General features: G+C 45.8%; 1 protein-coding gene across 2 annotated transcripts in view; it reads left to right on the top strand.

The window, feature by feature from the left end:
• Nucleotides 1-19,509, top strand: part of NCS1 (neuronal calcium sensor 1) — a 61,240-nt gene extending 41,731 nt beyond the window's left edge. For both annotated transcript variants that reach the window (XM_068552999.1, XM_068552998.1), the window contains exons 7-8: nt 1,607-1,724; nt 15,825-19,509. In XM_068552999.1, coding sequence (XP_068409100.1) covers nt 1,607-1,705 — 99 coding nt within the window. In that variant the 3' untranslated portion in view covers nt 1,706-1,724; nt 15,825-19,509. The remainder of the gene's footprint in view (nt 1-1,606; nt 1,725-15,824) is intronic.
• The last annotated feature ends 617 nt before the right edge of the window (nt 19,510-20,126 follow it).

Genomic DNA, 20,126 nt, shown 5'->3' with positions numbered 1-20,126 from the left:
AAAGAAAGACCTCATTTTTTCCCATTTTAGTTCACAGGCCTGCTGAATTCTATCCTCAGACCCCAGGTTAAGAAACCCTTCTTTATACCAAACTTTTTTTTAAACTGGAAATAACTTTGTTTTAAACTGGAATTTGACATCAATATGGTAAGGAAACCCAGTATTGCTTGCCTTCAATAAAAGAATTCAAATGAACAGTGACCTTGGGCTTATTATTACATTCTGGCTAGATACAGGTGCCTGCCCTGAAAGCTTTGAGCCTGAGGCCTTACTTCCTTAATTTAAAAAAGTGAGATCACATGTCAGAGAGGTAGTAAAGACACAGAGGCTCAGACCACGCTGGGCTCCTGATAATAATCAGAAGATGTGTCCATAGAGTGCGGCAGAGAATACTAGCTTCTCGCAGGGTGGTTCAATGTTATTTAACACCAAGGTGTTAAATCCCCCCCACCCCCAATTCAGACCTCCCTTATTTTGGGAAGCAAAGTCCACGCTGTAGTCAGACTGGGTGTAAACCTGGCTTCCCCAGTTAGCCGCCAGGGGGCCCTGGATAGGTGACTAAGCCTCGGCATGCTCACTGGTAAAATGGTGATAAGAGCAGCCCCTCTTTGGCTAAACAGTACGCTGCTAAATAACCAAGAGATCACTGAAGAAATCAAAGAGGGAATCAAAAAATACCTAGAGACCAATGACAATGAAAACACGACGACCCAAAACCTATGGGGTGCAGCAAAAGCACTTCTAAGAGGGAAGTTTATAGCAATATAATCCTACCTCAAGAAACAAGAAAAATCTCAGATAAACAATCTAACCTTACACCTAAAGGAACCAGAGAAAGCAGAGCAGCCCCTCTTCTTAGAGCGGCTGTGGGGACCCCATGAGACCAAGCGCACGCATAGCGTGCTCAGGGCCCACGGTAGACGACCCTCAAGGTCTGCCTGCGGAGCTTGTGGAAAGCTCGTCACGATCTCTCTCTCTGGGTGCAGGCTGTGGGTGGCTTCCAAGGCCTTTTTCTTTTGCTCTCACGCGTTTCCTTGCAAGATGCTCCAGGGGAAGGGATTCTGGCCCAAACCATCTCCTTCTGCAAGAGACCCACTAAAGCCCCTTTACATGGGCTCCGTCCAGCCTCCTCGTAGGTCTCCAGGGGGATGGCTTAAATGCCCTTCCAAGGGTGACCCCAGAGAAATGCATCAGGCTCTCAGCCCTGTGGGATTAACACCCTCTGTGGGGATGAACAGCAGTGAGGACGATACCTGGGGAGTTACCGGGTGCTTCCAGTCTGCCGAGCGTTTCACACAGCTTGAGCTCAAGGAGTGCCCACCTCAGTGCCCTGAAGAAGCTGTTCAGTTCTCTCCAGTCTCCAGATGAGGAAACAAGGGCCCAGAGAGGTGGGTCGTGTGCCCAAGGTCACCCAGCCAGGAAGTGCCCGCGTCTGTCTATGCCTGACCCCTCCCACCTAATGAGCTGCTTTGCCTCCCTCCTGACTTAACTGTGGAAGCAGCCCTGGGCTGGGCTTGGGGAGGGAGCGTCCAGGGCCCACGGCAGAGGCCGCTGTCCTGGGAGGTTGGTTGTCCCCTCACCTTCACCCTCCTCTCTCTGCTTGCAGAATGCCGACGGGAAGCTGACGCTGCAGGAGTTCCAGGAAGGATCCAAGGCGGACCCGTCCATCGTGCAGGCGCTGTCCCTCTACGACGGGCTGGTATAGTCCAGGGCCCAGAGCTGAGGTGAGTGGAGGGGGACTTGGGGCCTGGGGTGGGGGCAAGGGGGCAAACCCAGCCTCAGGACACTTGGGGTTGGCAGATAAGTACCTGAGTTTCCCGGGGGGGGAGGAATCGGGGTCTGCCCAGTTGGAGCATAGCTAGTAGGGGATGCCTAGGAGGCAGGGCCTTCACATCAGCCAGGGCTCCTCAATTTTTGTCATTTTTATATACCCAGATTCAGCCTGAGAGTTTACTTGAATAGAAGTTTCCCTGGGTTGAAAACACTTTGAAAATCCCAGCTCTCAGCCAGGGCCAGGGGCCTGGGAGAACAGGAGTTTCTCATCTTCTCTCCGTTGGGGTGGCTGAAGACCTCAGCTCCCACTCTCTTGATCAATAGCTCCAACGTGGTTTCTTTTTTTGCCCAGTCGGATTTCCGTAAGTGCAGGATGATAGCCCACAGAGGCCTCTGCTGCTGGCAGAGAACTGACCCCCATGGTCCTGTCCAGCTGCAAACACTCTTTTTTTTTTATCATCTTTATTAGAGTATAATTGCTTTACAATGTTGTGTCAGTTTCTGCTGTATAACAAAGTGAATCAGCTATACATATACATACATCCCCATATCCCCTCCCTCTTGCGTCTCCCTCCCACCTTCCCTATCCCACCCCTGTAGGTGGTCACAAAGCACCGCGCTGATCTCCCTGTGCTATTCGGCTGCTTCCCACTAGCTATCTGTTTTACGTTTGGTAGTGTATATATGTCCATGCCACTCTCTCATTCTGTCCCAGCTTACCCTTCCCCCTCCCCGTATCCTCAAGTCCATTCTCTAGTAGGTCTGCATCTTTATTCCCGTCTTGCCCCTAGGTTCTTCTGACCATTTTTTTACAAACACTCTTGTATGTGTCTCCTGGTGGACGGATGATGCATTCTGTTGATATAGATCTAAGAGTAGAATTGCTGGGACACAGAATGTGTGTATGTTTAGCTTTAGTAGATACTTCCAGAAGTTTTCCAACATGGTTGTACCATCTCCTACTCCCACTTGCGGTGTATGAGAGCTCCCATTGCTCCACATCCTTGCCAACACTGGGTGTTCTCTGTCTTTTAAAATTTCAGCCGTTTGGGTGGGCGTGTCATGATAGCTTGTTGTAATCTTAATTTGCGTCTCACTGATGAGCACAGAAGTTGGGCACCTTGTCGTATGTGCATCCTCCATTTTACGCCTTTTGTGCAGTGCTGTCTTAGTTATCTGTTGCTGCACACTGCAGTACTGCAAAACAGCAGCTGAAAAGAACAAACATCAGGAATTTGGGTACAGCTTTGTTGGGTGCCTTTGGCTCAAGGTCTCTCATGAGGATGCAGCCAAGCTGTCAGGAGGGTGGCCAACCATCCCAGTTTGCCCAGGACTGTCCCGGATTCAGTGCTGAAGATCCCATGTCCTGGGAAACCCCTCTGTATTAGGTAAACTGGGATGATCATCAGCTGTTGGCCAGGACTGCGGTCTCATCTGAAGGCTTGGCCAGGGGTGACCCACTTGTAAGTTCACTCATTTGGTTTGGCGGCCTCACCATGTGGCCCTCTGCACAGGGCTGCCTAACAACATGGCGGCTGGCTTCCCCCAGGGTAAGCTTTCTGGGAGGGAAGGAGAGGGAGAACCCAAGATGAAAGCACAGTCTTTTTATAACTTGATCTTGAGAAGCAAGATCCCATCACTTCTTTTTAAAGAATGCCTTGGCTACTTTAGGCTATTTCTATACAAATTTTAGAATCAACTTATAAATGTCTACACACACACACACACACACACACATGCTGGGATTTTGATTGGGATTGAGTTGAGTCTACTGTTCAGTTTGGGGGAGAATTGGCATCTTTATAATGTTGAGTCTTCCAATCCATGAAGATGGTATATCTCTCTCTGTGTTTAGGTCTTTAAATTTTTTTTCTCTATAACATTTTGCTGTTTTTAGCTAAAAGGTCTCTCACATCTTTTAGTTGATTTATTCCTAAGTATTTGATGTTTTTGATGGTGTTTTAAACAGTAATTTTAAAATTGTATTTTCTGTTTGTTTCTGATTTATAGAAATTCAGTTGACTTTTGTTTATTGATCATATATCCATGGTCCTGCTAACTTCATTTATTAAATCTAGGAGTCTGCCTTAGTTTCTTTGGGATTGTCTGCATTCTATTTCTTCCTTTCCTATCCCTCTGCCTTTTGTTCCTTTTTCCTGCTTCCTCGCACTGGTTGGGCCCTCCAGTCACATAAGAGTAGTGACGGTGAACATTCTTGTCTCATTCTCAGTCTTGGGGGAAAGCTTTCAATAATTCACCATTAGTTACGATACTTGTTATAGATCCTTTGTAGATAGATTTTAGCAGATTTAGAAAGTTTCCTTCTTTTTTAGTTTGGTAGGAGTTATTTGTTTTTTTAAAAAAATCATGAGTGGTATTGAACTTTATCAAAATTTTCTGCATTTATCCAGATGCTCATATGACTTTTCTCTCTTTTTTGTTGTCAGTATGATGAATTACACTGATTGATTTTGTGTGTGTGTGTGCGTGTGCGTGTGTGTGTGTGTGTGTGTGAATACATTTTATGGATCATCCGTGGATTCCTGTCCACTTAAATACACTACCTTTTTTTTTTCTACTCTTTTTCAAATTATTTTCCCATTTAGGTTGTTACATAATACTGAGCAGAGTTCCCTGTGCTATACAGTAGGTCCTTGTTGCTTATCCATTTTTTAAAAAAAATTTTTAATAGATCTTTATTGGAGTATAATTGCTTCACAATACTGAGTTAGTTGATGTTGCACAACAAAGTGAATCAGCCATATGCATACACATGTCCCCATATCCGCTCCCTCTTGAGCCTCCCTCCCATCCTCCCTATCCCACCCCTCTAGGTCATCGCAAAGCACCGAGCCGATCTCCCTGTGCTATGCTGCTGCTTCCCACCAGCCAACTATTTTACATTCCGTAGTGTATATATGTCAATGGTACTCTCACTTCACCCCAGCTTCGCCCTCCAGTCCCGTGTCCTCAAGTCCATTTTCTATGTCTACCTCTTTATTCCTGCCCTGCAACTAGGTTTATCAGTGCCATTTTTTTTTTTTTTTTAGATTTCATATATATGTGTTGGCATACGGTATTTGTTTTTCTCCTTCTGACTTACTTCACTCTGTACGACAGACTCTAGGTCCATCCACCTCACTACAAATAACTCAATTTCGTTTCTTTTTATGGCTGAGTAATATTCCATTGTATATATGTGCCACATCTTCTTTATCCATTCATCTGTCGATGGACATTTAGGTTGGTTCCATGTCCTGGCTATTGTAAATAGTGCTGCAGTGAACATTGTGGCACATGTCTCTTTTTGAATTATGGTGTTCTCAGGGTATATGCCCAGTAGTGGGATTGCTGGGTCATATGGTAGTTCTATTTTTAGTTTTTTAAGGAACCTCCATACTGTTTTCCATAGTGGTTGTATCAGTTTACATTCCCACCAACAGTGCAGGAGGGTTCCCTTTCACCACACCCTTTCCAGCATTTATTTGTTTCTAGACTTTTTGAAAATGACCATTCTGACCAGTGTGAGGTGATACCTCATTGTAGTTTTGATTTGCATTTCTCTAATAATTAGTGATGTTGAGCATCTTTTCATGTGCCTCTTGGCCATCTGTATGTCTTCCTTGGTGAAATGTCTGTTTAGGTCTTCTGCCCATTTTTTAACTGGATTGTTTGTTTTTTGATATTGAGCTCCATGAGCTGTTTGTATATTTTGGAGATTAATCCTTTGTCTGTTGTTTCATTTGCAAATATTTTCTCCCATTCTGAGGGTTGTCTTTTCGTCTTGTTTATGGTTTCCTTTGCTGTGCAAAAGTTTAATTAAGTCCCATTTGTTTATTTTTGCTTTTATTTCCGTTACTCTAGGAGGTGGGTCAAAAAAGACCTTGCTGTGGTTTATGTCAGAGTGTTTTTTCCTATGTTTTCCTCTAAGAGTTTTATAGTGTCTGGTCTTACATTTAAGGCTTTAATACATTGGGGGTTTATTTTTGTGTATGGTGTTAGGTAGTGTTCTAATTTCATGCTTTTACATGTAGCTGTCTGGTTTTCCCAGCACCACTTATTGAAGAGGCTGTCTTTTTCCCACTGAATGTTCTTGCCTCCTTTGTCATAAATTAGGTGCTCATATGTGCAGGGCATATCTCTGGGCATTCTATCTTGTACCATTGATCTATATTTCTGTTTTTGTGCCAGTACCATACTGTCTTGATTACTGTAACTTTGTGGTATAGTTTGAAGTCAGGGAGCCTGATTCCTCCAACTCCATTTTTCTTTCTCAAGATTGCTTTGGCTATTTGGGGTCTTTTGTGTTTCCATACGAATTGTAAAATTTTTTGTTCTAATTCTGTGAAGAATGCCATTGGTAGTTTGATAGGGATTGCACTGAATCTGTAGATTGCTTTGGATAGTAAAGTCATTTTCACAATATTGATTCTTCCAATCCAAGAACATGGTGTATTTCTCCATCTGTTTGTCATCTTTGATTTCTTTCATCAGTGTTTTATAGTTTTCTGAGTACAAGTCTTTCGCCTCCTTAGGCAGGTTTATTCCTAGGTATTTTATTCTTTTTGTTGCAATGGTAAATGGGAGTGTTTCCTTAATTTCTCTTTCTGATTTTTCGTTGTTGTTGTAGGAATGCCAGAGATTTCTGTGCATTAACTTTGTATCCTGCAACCTTACCAAATTCATTGATTAGTTCTAGTAGTTTTCTGGTGGCATCTTTAGGATTTTCTATGTATAGTATCATGTCATTGGCAAACAGCGACAGTTTTACTTCTTCTTTTCCAACTTGTTTTCCTTTTATTTCTTTTTCTTCTCTGATTGCTGTGGCTAGGACTTCCAAAACTATGTTGAATAAGAGTGGCAAGGGTGGACATCCTTGTCTTGTTCCTGATCTTAGTGGGTATACTTTCAGTTTTTCACCATTGAGTATGATGCTTGCTGTGGGTTTGTCATATATGGCCTTTATTGTGTTGCGGTAGGTTCCCTCTATTCCCATTTTCTGGAGAGTTTTTTTTATCATAAATTGGTGTTGAATTTTGTTAAAAGCTTTTTCTGCATTTATTGAGATGATCATATGGTTTTTATTCCTTAATTTGTTAATGCGGTGTATCACACTGATTGATTTGCATATATTGAAGAATCCTTGCATCCTGGGATAAATCCCACTTGATCATGGTGTATGATCCTTTTAATGTGCTGTTGGATTCTGTTTGCTAGTATTTTGTTCAGGAATTTTGCATCTAGGTTCATCAGTGATATTGGTCTATAATTTTCTTTTTTTGTGATATCTTTTTCTGATTTTGGTATCAGGGTGATGGTGGCTTCATAGAATGAATTTGGGAGTGTTTCTCTCTCTGCAATTTTTTGGAAGAGTTTGAGAAGGATCAGTGTTAGCTCTTCTCTAAATGTTTGATAGAATACACCTGTGAAGCCATCTGGTCTTGGACTTTTGTTTGTTGGAAGATTTTTTTTTTTTTTTATAGATTAACTGGATATATATGTATATTTTTAAATTAATAGCTACTTTATTTATTTATTTATTTTTAGCTGTGTTGGTTCTTCGTTTTGTGCAAGGGCTTTCTGTAGTTGCGGCAAGCAGGGACCACTCTTCATCGTGGTGCGGGGGCCACTCTTCATCGCGGTGCATGGGCCTGTCACTATCGCGGCCCCTCCCGTTGCAGGGCACAGGCTCCAGACGCGCAGGCTCAGCAGTTGTGGCTCACGGGCCCAGTTGCTCCACGGCATGTGGGATTTTCCCAGACCAGGGCTCGAACCCGTGTCCCATGCATTAGCAGGCAGATTCTCAACCACTGCGCCACCAGGGAAGCCCTGTTGGAAGATTTTTAATTACGGTTTCAATTTCATTACTTGTGATAGGTCTTTTTATATTTTCTAATTCTTCCTGGTTCAGTGTCGGAAAGTTGTACCTTTCCAAGAATTTGTCCATTTCTTCGTGGTTGTCCATTTTATCGGCATATAGTTGTTTGTAGTAGTCTCTTATAATCCTTTGTATTTCTGCAGTGTCAGTTGTGATTTCTCCTTTTTCATTTCTAATTTTATTGATTTGCATCTTCTCCCTTTTTTTCTTGATGAGTCTGGCTAAGGGTTTATCAATTTTTTTTTTTTTTGGCTGCATTGAGTCTTCATAGCTGTGTGTGGGCTTTCTCTAGTTGCAGCGAGCAGTGGCTACTCTTTGTTGCGGTGTGCGGGCTTCTCATTGCAGTGGCTTCTCTTGTTGTGGAGCACAGGCTCTAGGCACACGGTCTTCAGTAGTTATGGCTCGCTGGCTTCCGTAGTTGTGTCTCGTGGGCTCTAGAGTGCAGGCTCAGTAGTTGTGGTGCGTGGGCTTAGTTGTTCCGCAGCATGTGGGATCTTCCCAGACCAGGGCTCGAACCCCTGTCTCCTGCATTGGCAGGTAGATTCTTAACCAGTGCGCCACCAGGGAAGCCCCTCCAGCTTTCTTTTGATTTCCATTTGCATGGAATATCTTTTTCCATCCCCTCACTTTCAGTCTGTATGTGTCCCTAGGTCTGAAGTGGGTCTCTTGTAGACAGCATATAGATGGGTCTTGTTTTTGTATCCGTTCAGCCAGTCTGTGTCTTTTGGTTATGGCATTTAATCCATTTACATTCAAGGTTATTATCGATATGTATGTTCCTATTACCATTTTCTTAATTGTTTTGGGTTTGTTTTTGTGGGTCTTTTTCTTCTCTTGTGTTTTCTGCTTAGAGAAGTTTCTTTAGCATTTGTTGTAAAGCTGGTTTGGTGGTGCTGAATTCTCTTAGCTTTTGCTTGTCTGAAAAGCTTTTGACTTCTCCACCGAATCTGAATGAGATCCTTGCTGGGTAGAGTAATCTTGGTTGTAGGTTTTTATCTTTCATCACTTTAAGTATATCCTGCCACTCCCTTCTGACCTGCAGAGTTTCCGCTGAAAAATCAGCTGGTAACCTTCTGGGGATTCCTTTGTATGTTATTTTTTGTTTTTCTCTTGCTGCTTTTAATAATTTTTCTTTGAATTTAATTTTTGTTAGTTTGATTAATATGTGTCTTGGTGTGTTTTTCCTAGGTTTTATCCTGTATGGGACTCTCTGTGCTTCCTGGACTTGGGTGACTGTTTCCTTTCCCATCTTAGGGAATTTTTCAACTATAATCTCTTCAAATATTTTCTCGGGTCCTTTCTTTTTCTCTTCTTCTTCTGGGACCCCTATAATTCGAATGTTGGTGCATTTAGTGTTGTCCCAGAAGTCTCTGAGATTGTCTTCAATTCTTTTCATTCTTTTTTCTTTATTCTGCTCCTCGGCAGTTATTTCCACCATTTTGTCTTCCAGCTCACTTATTCGTTCTTCTGCCTCAGTTATTCTGTTATTGATTCCTTCTAGTGTATTTTTCATTTCAGTTATTGTGTTGTTCATCTCTGTTTGTTTGTTCTTTAGTTCTTCTAGATCTCTGTTAAACATTTCTTGTATTTTCTCAGTCCGTGTTTCCATTCTATTTCCGAGATTCTGGATCATCTTTACGATCATTACTCTGAATTCTTTTTCAGGTAGATTGCCTATCTCCTCTTCATTTATTTGGTCTTGTAGGTTTTTACCTTGCTCCTCCATCTGTGACATATTTTTTTGCCATCTCATTTTTTTTTTTTTTTTAATGAGTGGGATTGTGTTCCTGTCTTACTGGTTGTTTGGCCTGAGGCTTTTAACAGTGGGGTTTGTAGGCTATTGGGTAGAGCTGGGTCTTGGTGCTGAGATGAGGAACTCCGTGAGACCTCACTCCGATAAATAGTCCCTGGGGTCTGAGGTTCTCTGTTAGTCTAGTGGTTCGGACTTGGAGCTCCCACCGCAGGAGCTTCAGCCGACCCGGGCTTGTGAATCAAGGTCCTGCTGCCTGGGGTGGCAAAAATAACCCCACAACAATAACAAAGTGAAAAATAAAATTAGACTAGGAAACTAACAGATATGTTAGGAAGAATATGAACATAAAAATATAGATGAATCAACAACTGGAAGGTACATCAGTACCACAATAGTAAAAAAGAGGAGGAGGGAAAAGAAAAAAAAAAAAAGAAAAAAGGGGGGGGAAGGCCTTAGCTGTGGAGGGCGGGGCCAAAGCAAGGGCGAGGTTTGGGTGATGGGCGGGGCCAATGCTCAGGATCTGGAAAAGGCCCTGGGGGCTGTAGGGGGGTGGAACTTAGGCTCAAGGAACAGAAGGGGCCCAGGCGTGTCCCCCACCCCTGGTCTCAGAGGGCAGGGGACCTCACCTGGGAGCCCAGCAGGCTTCCTGGGCTCGAGTGGGTGGGGCAATCACCCTCTGCTCCTCTCCCTCTCCTCCCGGAAGGCCCCTCCCACGTGCCTCTCCTATTCTCCCCCTGGCCTCCTTCCTATGCCCCCAAGGACCCACGTGGCCTGGAGGGGGCCTTGGAGGGCAGGGGACTGGCCTGGGAGCTCAGCAGGCTCCCCGGCCCGAGTGGGCGGGGCAATCGCCCTCTGCTCCTCTCCCACTCCTCCTGGATGGCTCCTCCCACCTGCCTCTCTTGATCTCCCCAGCCTCCCTCCTATGCCTATTTCATTCTTTTTAAAGACTGAGTAATATTCCATTGTATATATGTACCACATCTTCTTTACCCATTCTCTGTCAACGGACATTTAGGTTGTTTCCATGTCTTGGCTATCGTAAACAAAGCTGCAATGAACACTGGGGTGCATGATCCTTTCGAACCATGTTTTTCTCTGGATATATGCTCAGGAATGGGATTGCAGGATCATATGGTAGCTCTATTTTTAGTTTTTAAAGGAACCTTCATACTGTTCTCCATAGCGGCTGCACCAATTTACATTCCCACCAACAGTGTAGGAGGGTTCTCTTCTCTTCACACCCTCTCCAGCATTTACTGTTTGTGGATTTTTTTTTTTTTTTAATTTTAGGCTGTGTTGGGTCTTCATTGCAGTGCGTGGGCTTCTCATTGCAGTGGCTTCTTTCGCTGTGGAGCACGGGCTCTAGGTGCGCGACTTCAGTAGTTGTGGCACGTGGGCTCAATAGTTGTGGCTCACAGGCTCTAGAGCGCAGGCTCAGTAGTTGTGGCGCACGGGCTTAGTTGCTCTGTGGCATGTGGGATCTTCCTGGATCAGGGATCGAACCCGTGTCCCCTGCACTGGCAGGCAGATTCTCAACCACTGCGCCACCAGGGAAGCCCCTGTTTGTGGATTTTTTGATGGTAGCCATTCTGACTTATACCGATTGATTTTTGAATGCTAAGCCACCCATGATGTGCTTTTATGTACCATCAGATTTGATTTGCTGATATTTTGTTTAGGAAGCCTGTTTTGAAGCTTCTAATGTTCTTATATTTTTGCACAAGACATCCGTTTTCATTGAAGAGACGTTAGAAAATATGTTTAAAAAGAAAACCTCCATAAAAAAGTTTATTGAAAAAAACCCTTCATATATAACCCAGAAATAACCACTGTGAACATTTTGTGTCCAGAATGATTCAGAAAGAATTGAACACTTAACAAAAACTTAATACTCAGTAACTAGGTCACATAGGAACATATAATCAAACCAATTTATAAAGGAACTGTGACAGTTATTTCTATAATCTTAAAAATGTTCAGTATGCAGCTCTGGGTCCCACAGTGCATACTGATCTGTTGTCTGATTTTTCAGAGTCCCCCTTTTGTGAATTACCACCAGTGGCCTCATTGGCAACTATCATATAACAGCTGCTTTATTTCCTCCAGGCCGTGGAAAAATGGTGCAAACATAAGTTCTTGCTGTATCCCCCCAAGGAAAAGTTGTACGGTGTAATTAATTTCTTTAAAGTGTGTGATTCTTTTTGAACTACCCTATTTGTTTTTGTCTTACAGTTTTCTATGAATATATGTGTATATATATTTCCTCAACAACGAGTTCATAACCATATGCTGTTGGCTGTGTGTTTTGTTTTTTTTTTAAAGGAACAACTTGTAGGAAGCATTTATTTTTTCTTTTGGAGACTTGGAGAAAAGAGATTTTTAATGTGTTTTACCCAACTTGGCTTCACATCCTGTTGTGTGAAGGATGGCTACACTGGCGTTCCTTTTTTTTTTTAACATCTTTATTGGAGTATAATTGCTTTACAATGGTGTGTTAGTTTCTGCTTTATAACAAAGTGAATCAGTTATACATATACATATGTTCCCACATCTCTTCCCTCTTGCATCTCCCTCCCTCCCACCCTCCCCATCCCACCCCTCCAGGTGGTCACAAAGCACCGAGCTGATCTCCCTGTGCTATGCGGTTGCTTCCCACTAGCTATCTATTTTATGTTTGGTAGTGTATATATGTCCATGCCACTCTCTAACTTTGTCCCAGCTTACCCTTACCCCTCCCCATATCCTCAAGTCCATTCTCTAGTAGGTCTGTGTCTTTATTCCCGTCTTGCCACTAGGTTCTTCATGACCTTTTTTTTTTTTTTCCCTTAGATTCCATATATATGTGTTAGCATACTGTATTTGCTTTTCTCTTTCTGACTTACTTCACTCTGTATGACTGACTCTAACTCCATCCATCTCATTACAAATAACTCAATTTCGTTTCTTTTTATGGCTGAGTAATATTCCATTGTATATATGTGCCACATCTTCTTTATCCATTCATCCGATGATGGACACTTAGGTTGCTTCCATGTCCTGGCTATTGTAAATAGAGCTGCAATGAACATTTTGGTACATGACTCTTTTTGAATTATGGTTTTCTCTACACTGGCTTTTCTTAACACAATTTATGTAGACATATATCTTACCCTCACCGGCAACATGTCGGCCAACACGATGTAACTTTATTTCCATGACAAGTTTTTCAGGGTGACAAGATCCACTTTTCTATAGCTCTTCCCGAAAATTGCCATACCATTTTTCTCAGGCCTTCCTAGATCCTGCCTGATAGTAATTATATCCAATTTGTGTTCCATTGTTTTTGTGATTTATTTGCCTTCTCAGATTCCTGATGGATCATAATTCTTAGATAAATTACCGTTATATAATTCACTGAATTATTATCAGGAACTGAGATCATGCATATTTTTTGCGTCACTAAATGTTGCTCGAGATCATCATTTTTAATAGCTGCATAGTATTCCGTTTATGGCTGGACCACACTTTAACCAGTCTTATGGTGTGGGGCACTTAGGTTGTTGGAAATTTGAGAGTGGATTAAAACAATTTTTATTATGGGAACATTCTCATGCAATAGTAGAGAGAATATGTAACTCCGTGTACCCATCTCCCAGCTTCAGAATCACCGATTCACAGCAATCTTGTACCATCTATACCCTCCCCCACACACCCCCGACACTGGGTTGTTTTGAAGCAAATTCAAGACATCGTATCATTTCATACATAAATATTTCAAAATGTATTTCTAAAAGATAACGATTCTTTAAAACAAATCCATAATACCCAAAAAATCAGTAATTCCTTAATATGCTCTCATCAGCACTTATATTCCACTTTCCTGTTGTCTCACAATTTTTTTCACTTTGTTTATTGGAATCTGAATAAAGTCCATAGATAGCAACTGGTTGATAGGTCTACGTTTATTTTAGTCTCTTAAGTTTTCCCCCTTCCCTTTTCCTTCTTGCTATTTGCTGAGCAGAGCATTCTGTACAGTGCCCCATGGTGCTGTTAACAGGCTCTCCTCTTTGTTGTTCTTCCTGGAAATGGCAGTTAGATCTGCAGGCTGGCTTGGCATTGGGTTTGGTCCACTTTGGGCGAGAACACCTCATGAGTGGGGTTGTGTGTGTCTGGCAGGTGCACATGACCTCGGTGACATCAGCAGCTGTTGCTGATCGCCACCTCTGTCCATTCATTCATTACATGGTGCAAAATGGTGACGTCCTAAAGTTGTCTTTCCTTCTTCGTTATTGGCTAGATTACTTTGACAAAGGGAAACTTCCCCTCATCCACTCGTTGGTTACCCCGAGGCTTGGTTTTCATAGGGAAGGCATGATGGATACTTGATTCTTTATCAGTTTTCAAAACAAGTTGGATTTCTAAAATCCTTAGAGGTGACCAATGAAGTTTTTAAAAAATATATGTGTAACTATGAATTTAGGGATTTAAATGCATTTGGTGAGTTTCATCATGTTTGCAGTTCTTTTTTTTTTTTCTTTTTTTTACATTTTTTTTGGCCACGCCGCACAGCTTATGGGATTTTAGTTCCCCAACCATGGATCGAACCCCAGGCCTTGGCAGTGAGAGCTTGGAGTCCTAACCACTGGACTGCCAGGGAATTCCCTTAACTAGCAGATACAATAATGCAAGTCACAGATCACTGCGGAAGGCAAAGCATGTGATTGGAGACCCAGCTGAACCTCCAGGGGCTGGCAGGGGACCTGGAAGGCTGAGAGGACCCAGGCCTCTCCCTTGGGTGCTCTGGCCTTTCTCTGGGTGGTTGCTCCATACCCTCTCTCCCTCGGCACCTGCACCACAATGGCCCCCCCAATTCTGGTCCTGCAGGGCCTTCCTGCTCCCCCAGGGCCACCTCCACATAGCTTCAGATTGGCCCAGATAATGTTTTTAAGTCATCTCCCCAAATCAGGAAAATGACCCCTTTGGATCAGACACCTGCACCTGTCCAGTGGGGAGTGGGGACGTGCGATTTAAACACAGGGCTGGAGCAGGTTATGGGAAGGATCTTTGGATGGCACAGACAGTAACAGACATAACTGTCCCCCAGGCTGCTGCTTTTTTAAAAAAATGTATTGAGGTGAAATTCACATAACATAAAATTAACTATCTTAAAGTGAACAATTCAGTGGCATTTAGTACATTCTAGAACTTTTGCCTCACTCCAAAATAAAACTCCATATCCCTTAAGCAGTGTCTCCCCCACCCCCACTCCTCACTGAGCCTCTGGCAACCATACTTTGCTTTCTGTCTCTATTCTGGATGTTTCATATAAATGGAATCATTTACTGTGTGACCTTTTATGTCTGGTTCTTTCACTTAGCATCATGTGGTCAAGTTTCATCTGTGTTGGGGCATGTACCAGTACTTCATCCGTTTGCATGGCTGAATAGTATTCCATTGTGTGGTTAGATCACATTTCTTTATCCATTCATCCATTGATGGACATCTGGGTCATTTCCACCTTTTGGCAATTGTGAATTATGGTGCTATGAACATTGGTGTCCGTGGATTTGAGTACCTATTTTCCAGTTTTTAGAGTACATCCCTGGGGTGCAATTGCTGGGTCATATAGTAACTATGTTTAATTTTTTGAGGAACTGCCAAACTTTTCCACAGTAGCTGTGTCATTTTATATTCCTACCAGCCATGGTCGAGGGTTCCAATTTCTTCACACCCTCACCAACACTTGTTAGTTTCAGGTTTTATCCTAGTGGGTGCGAAGTGGTGTCTCATTGTGGTTTTGATTTGTGTTTCCCTGATGACTAATTCTGTTGAGCATCTTTTCATGTGATTATTGGCCATTGCACACATTGTTCTTAATGGTTGCAAACTTTTTTATCCTGGGGTTCTGTCCTTATTTATCCAACCTGTCCCCTGATAGTGGACACTGAGTTTGCTTCCTTCCTTTTAATTTTGCTATTACAGATGATACTGTCATAAACATTTCTTTCTTTCTTTTTAACTTATTTTTTATTGAAGTATAGTTGATTTACAACGTCGTGTTAATTTCTGCTGTACAGCAAAGTGATTCAGATACATATTTCTTTTTATATACATTCTTTTTCATATTCTTTTCCATTATGGTTTATCCCAGGATATTGAATATAGTTCCCTGGGCTATACAGTAGGACCTTGTTGTTTATCCATTCTGTATGTAATAATTTGCATCTACTAACCCCAAACTCCCAGTCCATCCCTCCCCCACCCCCCATAAACATTTATTTCTTAAGGATAAATACTAAGCACCAAATGTGTGGATCGGAGGGCATGCACATTTTTAGGACTTGTGACATATAATGCCACCTGGTCCTCTAGTTGACTGTCGCCCGCTCTGTGTCCCTGGCAGCCAGCTCTGAACCTGCCCCGCCTCCCTGTGTCTTCCAGATGCCTGGGAACCACTCACCTCCTCCCGTGCCATGAGGGCCCCTCCGCCCCGACACCACCACCCTCCTGTGTCCACCCAGCCTTTCTCCGCATCCACGCCCCGCCGGGCTGCCCTGGAACTGTGAGGCCCGGCTCTCCTCCACCCGCCCCGCACCCACCCGCCGCCTGAAGCCACCGGCTCCAATTGCCACCAACTTCTGCTTGTCCAGAAAGCGACAGTACAGATGGGAAAAGGCTCCAGCCCTCTGCAAAACCAAGGACTCGGCTGCTTCGCAGGCGGCCTCTCGGTCCCTCCTGCGCTCCTGCGTGTGTGCTTTTGTTCTTTATTTCAAACAGACATTGAAAAAGAAAAAAAAAAAAAACAACTACCTTCTGTCCTAGAAGATTCAGACTGACAGATGGGGAGAAGGCCTCGGGGACGTCAAAGAACTCTGCCTCCTGCCTTGACCTTGTCAGCGGGAGAGGCCACGGAAGTCACGGCCTCGGCCACGGGGGGTCGGGGCGTGGGGGGGCTGCCTGCCCATCGTGATTTGGCGCCCCATCCTCGAGCAGCAAGACCACCTGCGCGGCTAGGATGATTAATTACAATGTTGATGATTTTTTTGTGATAACAGTATTGTGCTTTTTGTGGGGAAAGTGAGGTTTTTTTTTTATATATATACATATATAATTGATACCTTTTATTTATTGGTTGGTAACTGTTGCTGCTGCCTCGTGTGTCTGACGCTCCCAGGGATGCGGGGCCCACCGTTTACACGTGCACGCCCTCGCCCACCTTCCCAGGCGCTTGGGGTGATGGTGGCCTGCAGCGGCCAAGAAGCCAAAAATCTTTTTTTTTTTTTCAGATACTGTGCTCGATGTTTGGAGAGGGGAAAGGTGGGCTTCTTAAGTGGCTAATGCACTGTTCCCTACAGCTCGAATGCCTCCCTCCTGTATCTCTTTTCTCTGTTCCCAGTTCACACATCTCTCGGTCCTGTATCCTCCTCTGGGTCCATAACCTCTTTTCTGAGGACAAACGGGACATCTTCCGGTTTCTCAGTTCTTGCTTTGGTGTTCGCAGCGCCATGGAGAGTGGCGAGGCTTGTGCTGAGACTGGGAGCCAGGAAGGGGCGGGGGTGGACCGAGAACCTAAGGAGAGAAGGAGGAAGGAGTGAGCAGATGTAAAGTCTGTGTCTCCCTCCTTGGTGGGTTTTGAGAGTAGCCACTCACCCTGCTTTCCTGCCTTCCTGCCTGCCTCGTCCAGCGGACCACAGTATCTTTCTCTCTTTTAGCTGAAAGGCCGGAAGGGAGAGGCGGAGAGAGAAGGGCCACAGGCAATCCCATTCAGGTAGCTTCTTGGGCTGTGGCCCACATGTGCTCACAGGAAGCTTCTAGCTCTGCCTGCCACTGAGACAGGGCAGGCCCACAACTGTCACCAGGAAAGTCAGATGACCTTGGACCAGAAGGCAGGATCCTGAGGCTGGCTCTTGCTCCGTGATTGTGGGCCCCCCCCCCCGTCTCTGTGGGCCCCAGTTCCCCCTGCTGCAGAGCCGGGAGGCCTGGGCTGGGGGATCCGAAGGCTTCCCTTCGTGCTGATGCTGTCTAATTCTAAGCTTGGGTTTCCTGCAGTTGGTGATTCTGCGGTCTGTGGCTAAGTTTACAGACCCCAGCAGACACGGGGACTGTCCGAGTCACTATTTGTCTCAGCACAGTCTTCAGGGACACAGCAGCCGCTGGTCGTGGTGTGTGGGTTCGGATGACATACCCTGTCCCTCCCCGCAGAGCTTCCTGGTCCCTCCTGGACTCTTGAGCTATCTTTCAGGCCCAGAACTAGTCCTCACCCTGGGAAGGCTTCTGGGTGAGAAGCAGCCTCCCAGACCGTTTAGGGCCAGGCCGGAGTTGAGAATCCCTGCTGCTTCTTTGCGAAGTCAGCAGCCTATCACCTCCTGACTTATCCCGGCCACCGGAGGGGAGGAGCTGACCCTCGGCCCCCACTTTAAATTGCCCTTGGCGTCCACTTCGCACTTTCCCAGGAGGCCAGAGCTTCTCCTGCTAACCCTAACTCTCACAGCAGACCCTCCGCCAGAGAGCGGCTCTGCCAGCGTGGGACTTGCGTGTCCGCTCCTGCAGGCTGGACCGCTTGGCCAGCCCCTGTCTCTCCCTCCTTGCATTTGCCAGCCCTCTGGCTGCCCTCTCCCTCCACTGGAAGCCCCCCAGATCCTGCGGGGATAGGAGCAGTAGTTCCATTTTCACGGGTGACTTTGAAGCTTGGGCTCTTTGAGGCCCCTGCGGTCACCTTCCTGCTCAGGCCACTGGCCTAGGAGGCCCAGTACTCACCACCAAATCCTGCAGTTCCTCAGCCTGGCTCTGACCTAGGACCCTAGGGCAGCAGGTGAACTTGGTGGCTTAGGGCTGGAGATGGGGAGAGCGGGGCCTTTCCCCAGGTCAAACGATTTCTCTGGCCTCCACCTGAGCCTTGATTTACCTCTCTGGTCCAGTGGGCAGGAGCTTTTGTGCAGCCTGTCCTGGAGCATCACGGGAAAGGGCTTGTGGCTAAGAATTATCCAAGGTTAAGCATGTGGGTCCCGCCAGCTGAGACATTGATTCCTAGGAGTCTAGGGAGATCTGTGTGCAAGGCTTTCCTCCCACCTCCTCACCGTTAGGCCTTTTGGTTTGGAGCTACGCGTGTGGCTTTTGACCTTAGCAGGCGGACCCATGCCCCAGGCACACCTTGGGTCCTTGCCCAGAGACAGTCCAGAGCTGCTGGAAGGGCCACGCTTCTTCCTGGCAGGGTGCTGGACACTGGCCATTTTTGCCCGAGGTTGCGGGCAGGGACAGTTCCGTCCCCTCCTCTCACCAGGCCTCTAGCTGCAGCACCTGCAGAGCCCTGAGCAGCCCATGGGCCTCTCTCCCCAGCACCGTTTCCCACCCGAGGCCCAGCCCCATCAACTGCTGCTCTCTGGGGCTTCCAGACCAGCCAGAAGCCAGGCTCTTAGCCTTCGCTCCCCAGCCCAGGAGCAGGGGCCAGCCTCGGGCAGTCCGTCTGCAGCAGCCCTGGCCTCTTCCTCATAGAATCCGCTCCCCACTCTGCGTTGATGGTACTTAGGAGAACGTCATGAGTTTCCAGTATTTAACCAGGCAACGTTTAGAATAACGTCAAGGCAGATGTGTGTCCTCCTCTGCCCCTGAAATGCTTTTCATTTTGACAGCCAACTTCCTAGATGAAAGATGCAGCTGGGCTTTCGGGGACCCTGTCTCTTCTTTAGGGGGTTGGGGCGTGGGGTTCCTGGGCCCCCTGGGAAGAGGCAGCCTCTCCCTGGGGAAAGCCCCACTGCTCACCTAGTGGAAAGCTATCGGGTTCCCCGTGGTTTCAGCTTCTAAGAGATTGAGGGGAACGCGGGTGCGCCCCCTGGTGGCAATGATCAGTAAAGGCATTTGGGGGACCTGACCAGACAAATAGGTGATTTGAGAGGGAGGCCGCAGATGGGGAGGCGGGGGCTATGATCTCACCCAGGCCCTGGGCTTCTAGCCCCACCTTATTGGCAGCATGTCTCCCAGACGCCCTTCTTCTAGGTCTACCCCAGAGATAGCAAGTGAATCAGCATAAGGGCACTGTAATGGGAAGCTTTGCCCCCCGCCTTTTTTAATATCTGCGGAATAAACCCAATGGTTGATTTTTGAATGAATAAAAGGCTTCTGTTGAATACACAGCTGGTCCCATCTTCTGTCTTGGCATCTAGGCCTCTCAGGCTTTGTCTGCTCCCCATGATTGGGACAAACGCAGAATCCCCTCCACCTCCACGCCCACTGCCCCCTGCCCAGGCTGTACATTTCTGTTTTCCATGTGTCTTTGCCTTGACCCATGGCCCCAGGGAGGGCCACAGGCTCCCAGTCTGACTCAGTGACCAGCTTTCTCCGGGACTCTGGGCAAGTCACTTCTCACTGGGACTCAGTTTCTCCATCCGTCAGATGGGAGTGAGTCTCTGCTCAGCCCATGTCACAGGGCCATTGTGGGGAGCAGACATGAGCGGAATCATCAGAGCCTTTGGCTGAGCTGAAAGGCCAGTGGGAGTCTGAATTGTCATGGTGCCCTCCCCCCCACCAGAGCCTGCAGCTTTGGAAAGGAATTTGGGCAACTCTTACCAAAAAAAAAAAAAAAAAAAAAAAAAAGCAACGTTTCCTGGGTGGTGATTTTCTTTGTTTGCCTTCCCAATCCCTCTGAGCCTCTTTTGGGGTGTTGTCCTGTCTGAATCTGCTGGTGTGTGTCTCTGGGGGAGGGGCAGGCCCTGGGGTGGACAGGGGCCACGTAGCATGCCCAGGCCT

The sequence above is a fragment of the Eschrichtius robustus genome, chromosome 10 (genome assembly GCF_028021215.1).
Source record: "Eschrichtius robustus isolate mEscRob2 chromosome 10, mEscRob2.pri, whole genome shotgun sequence".
NCBI classification, from domain to species: Eukaryota; Metazoa; Chordata; class Mammalia; order Artiodactyla; family Eschrichtiidae; genus Eschrichtius; species Eschrichtius robustus.
The sequence above is the reverse complement of the archived record's forward strand: the minus strand, read 5'-3'. Positions and strand labels throughout refer to the sequence as shown.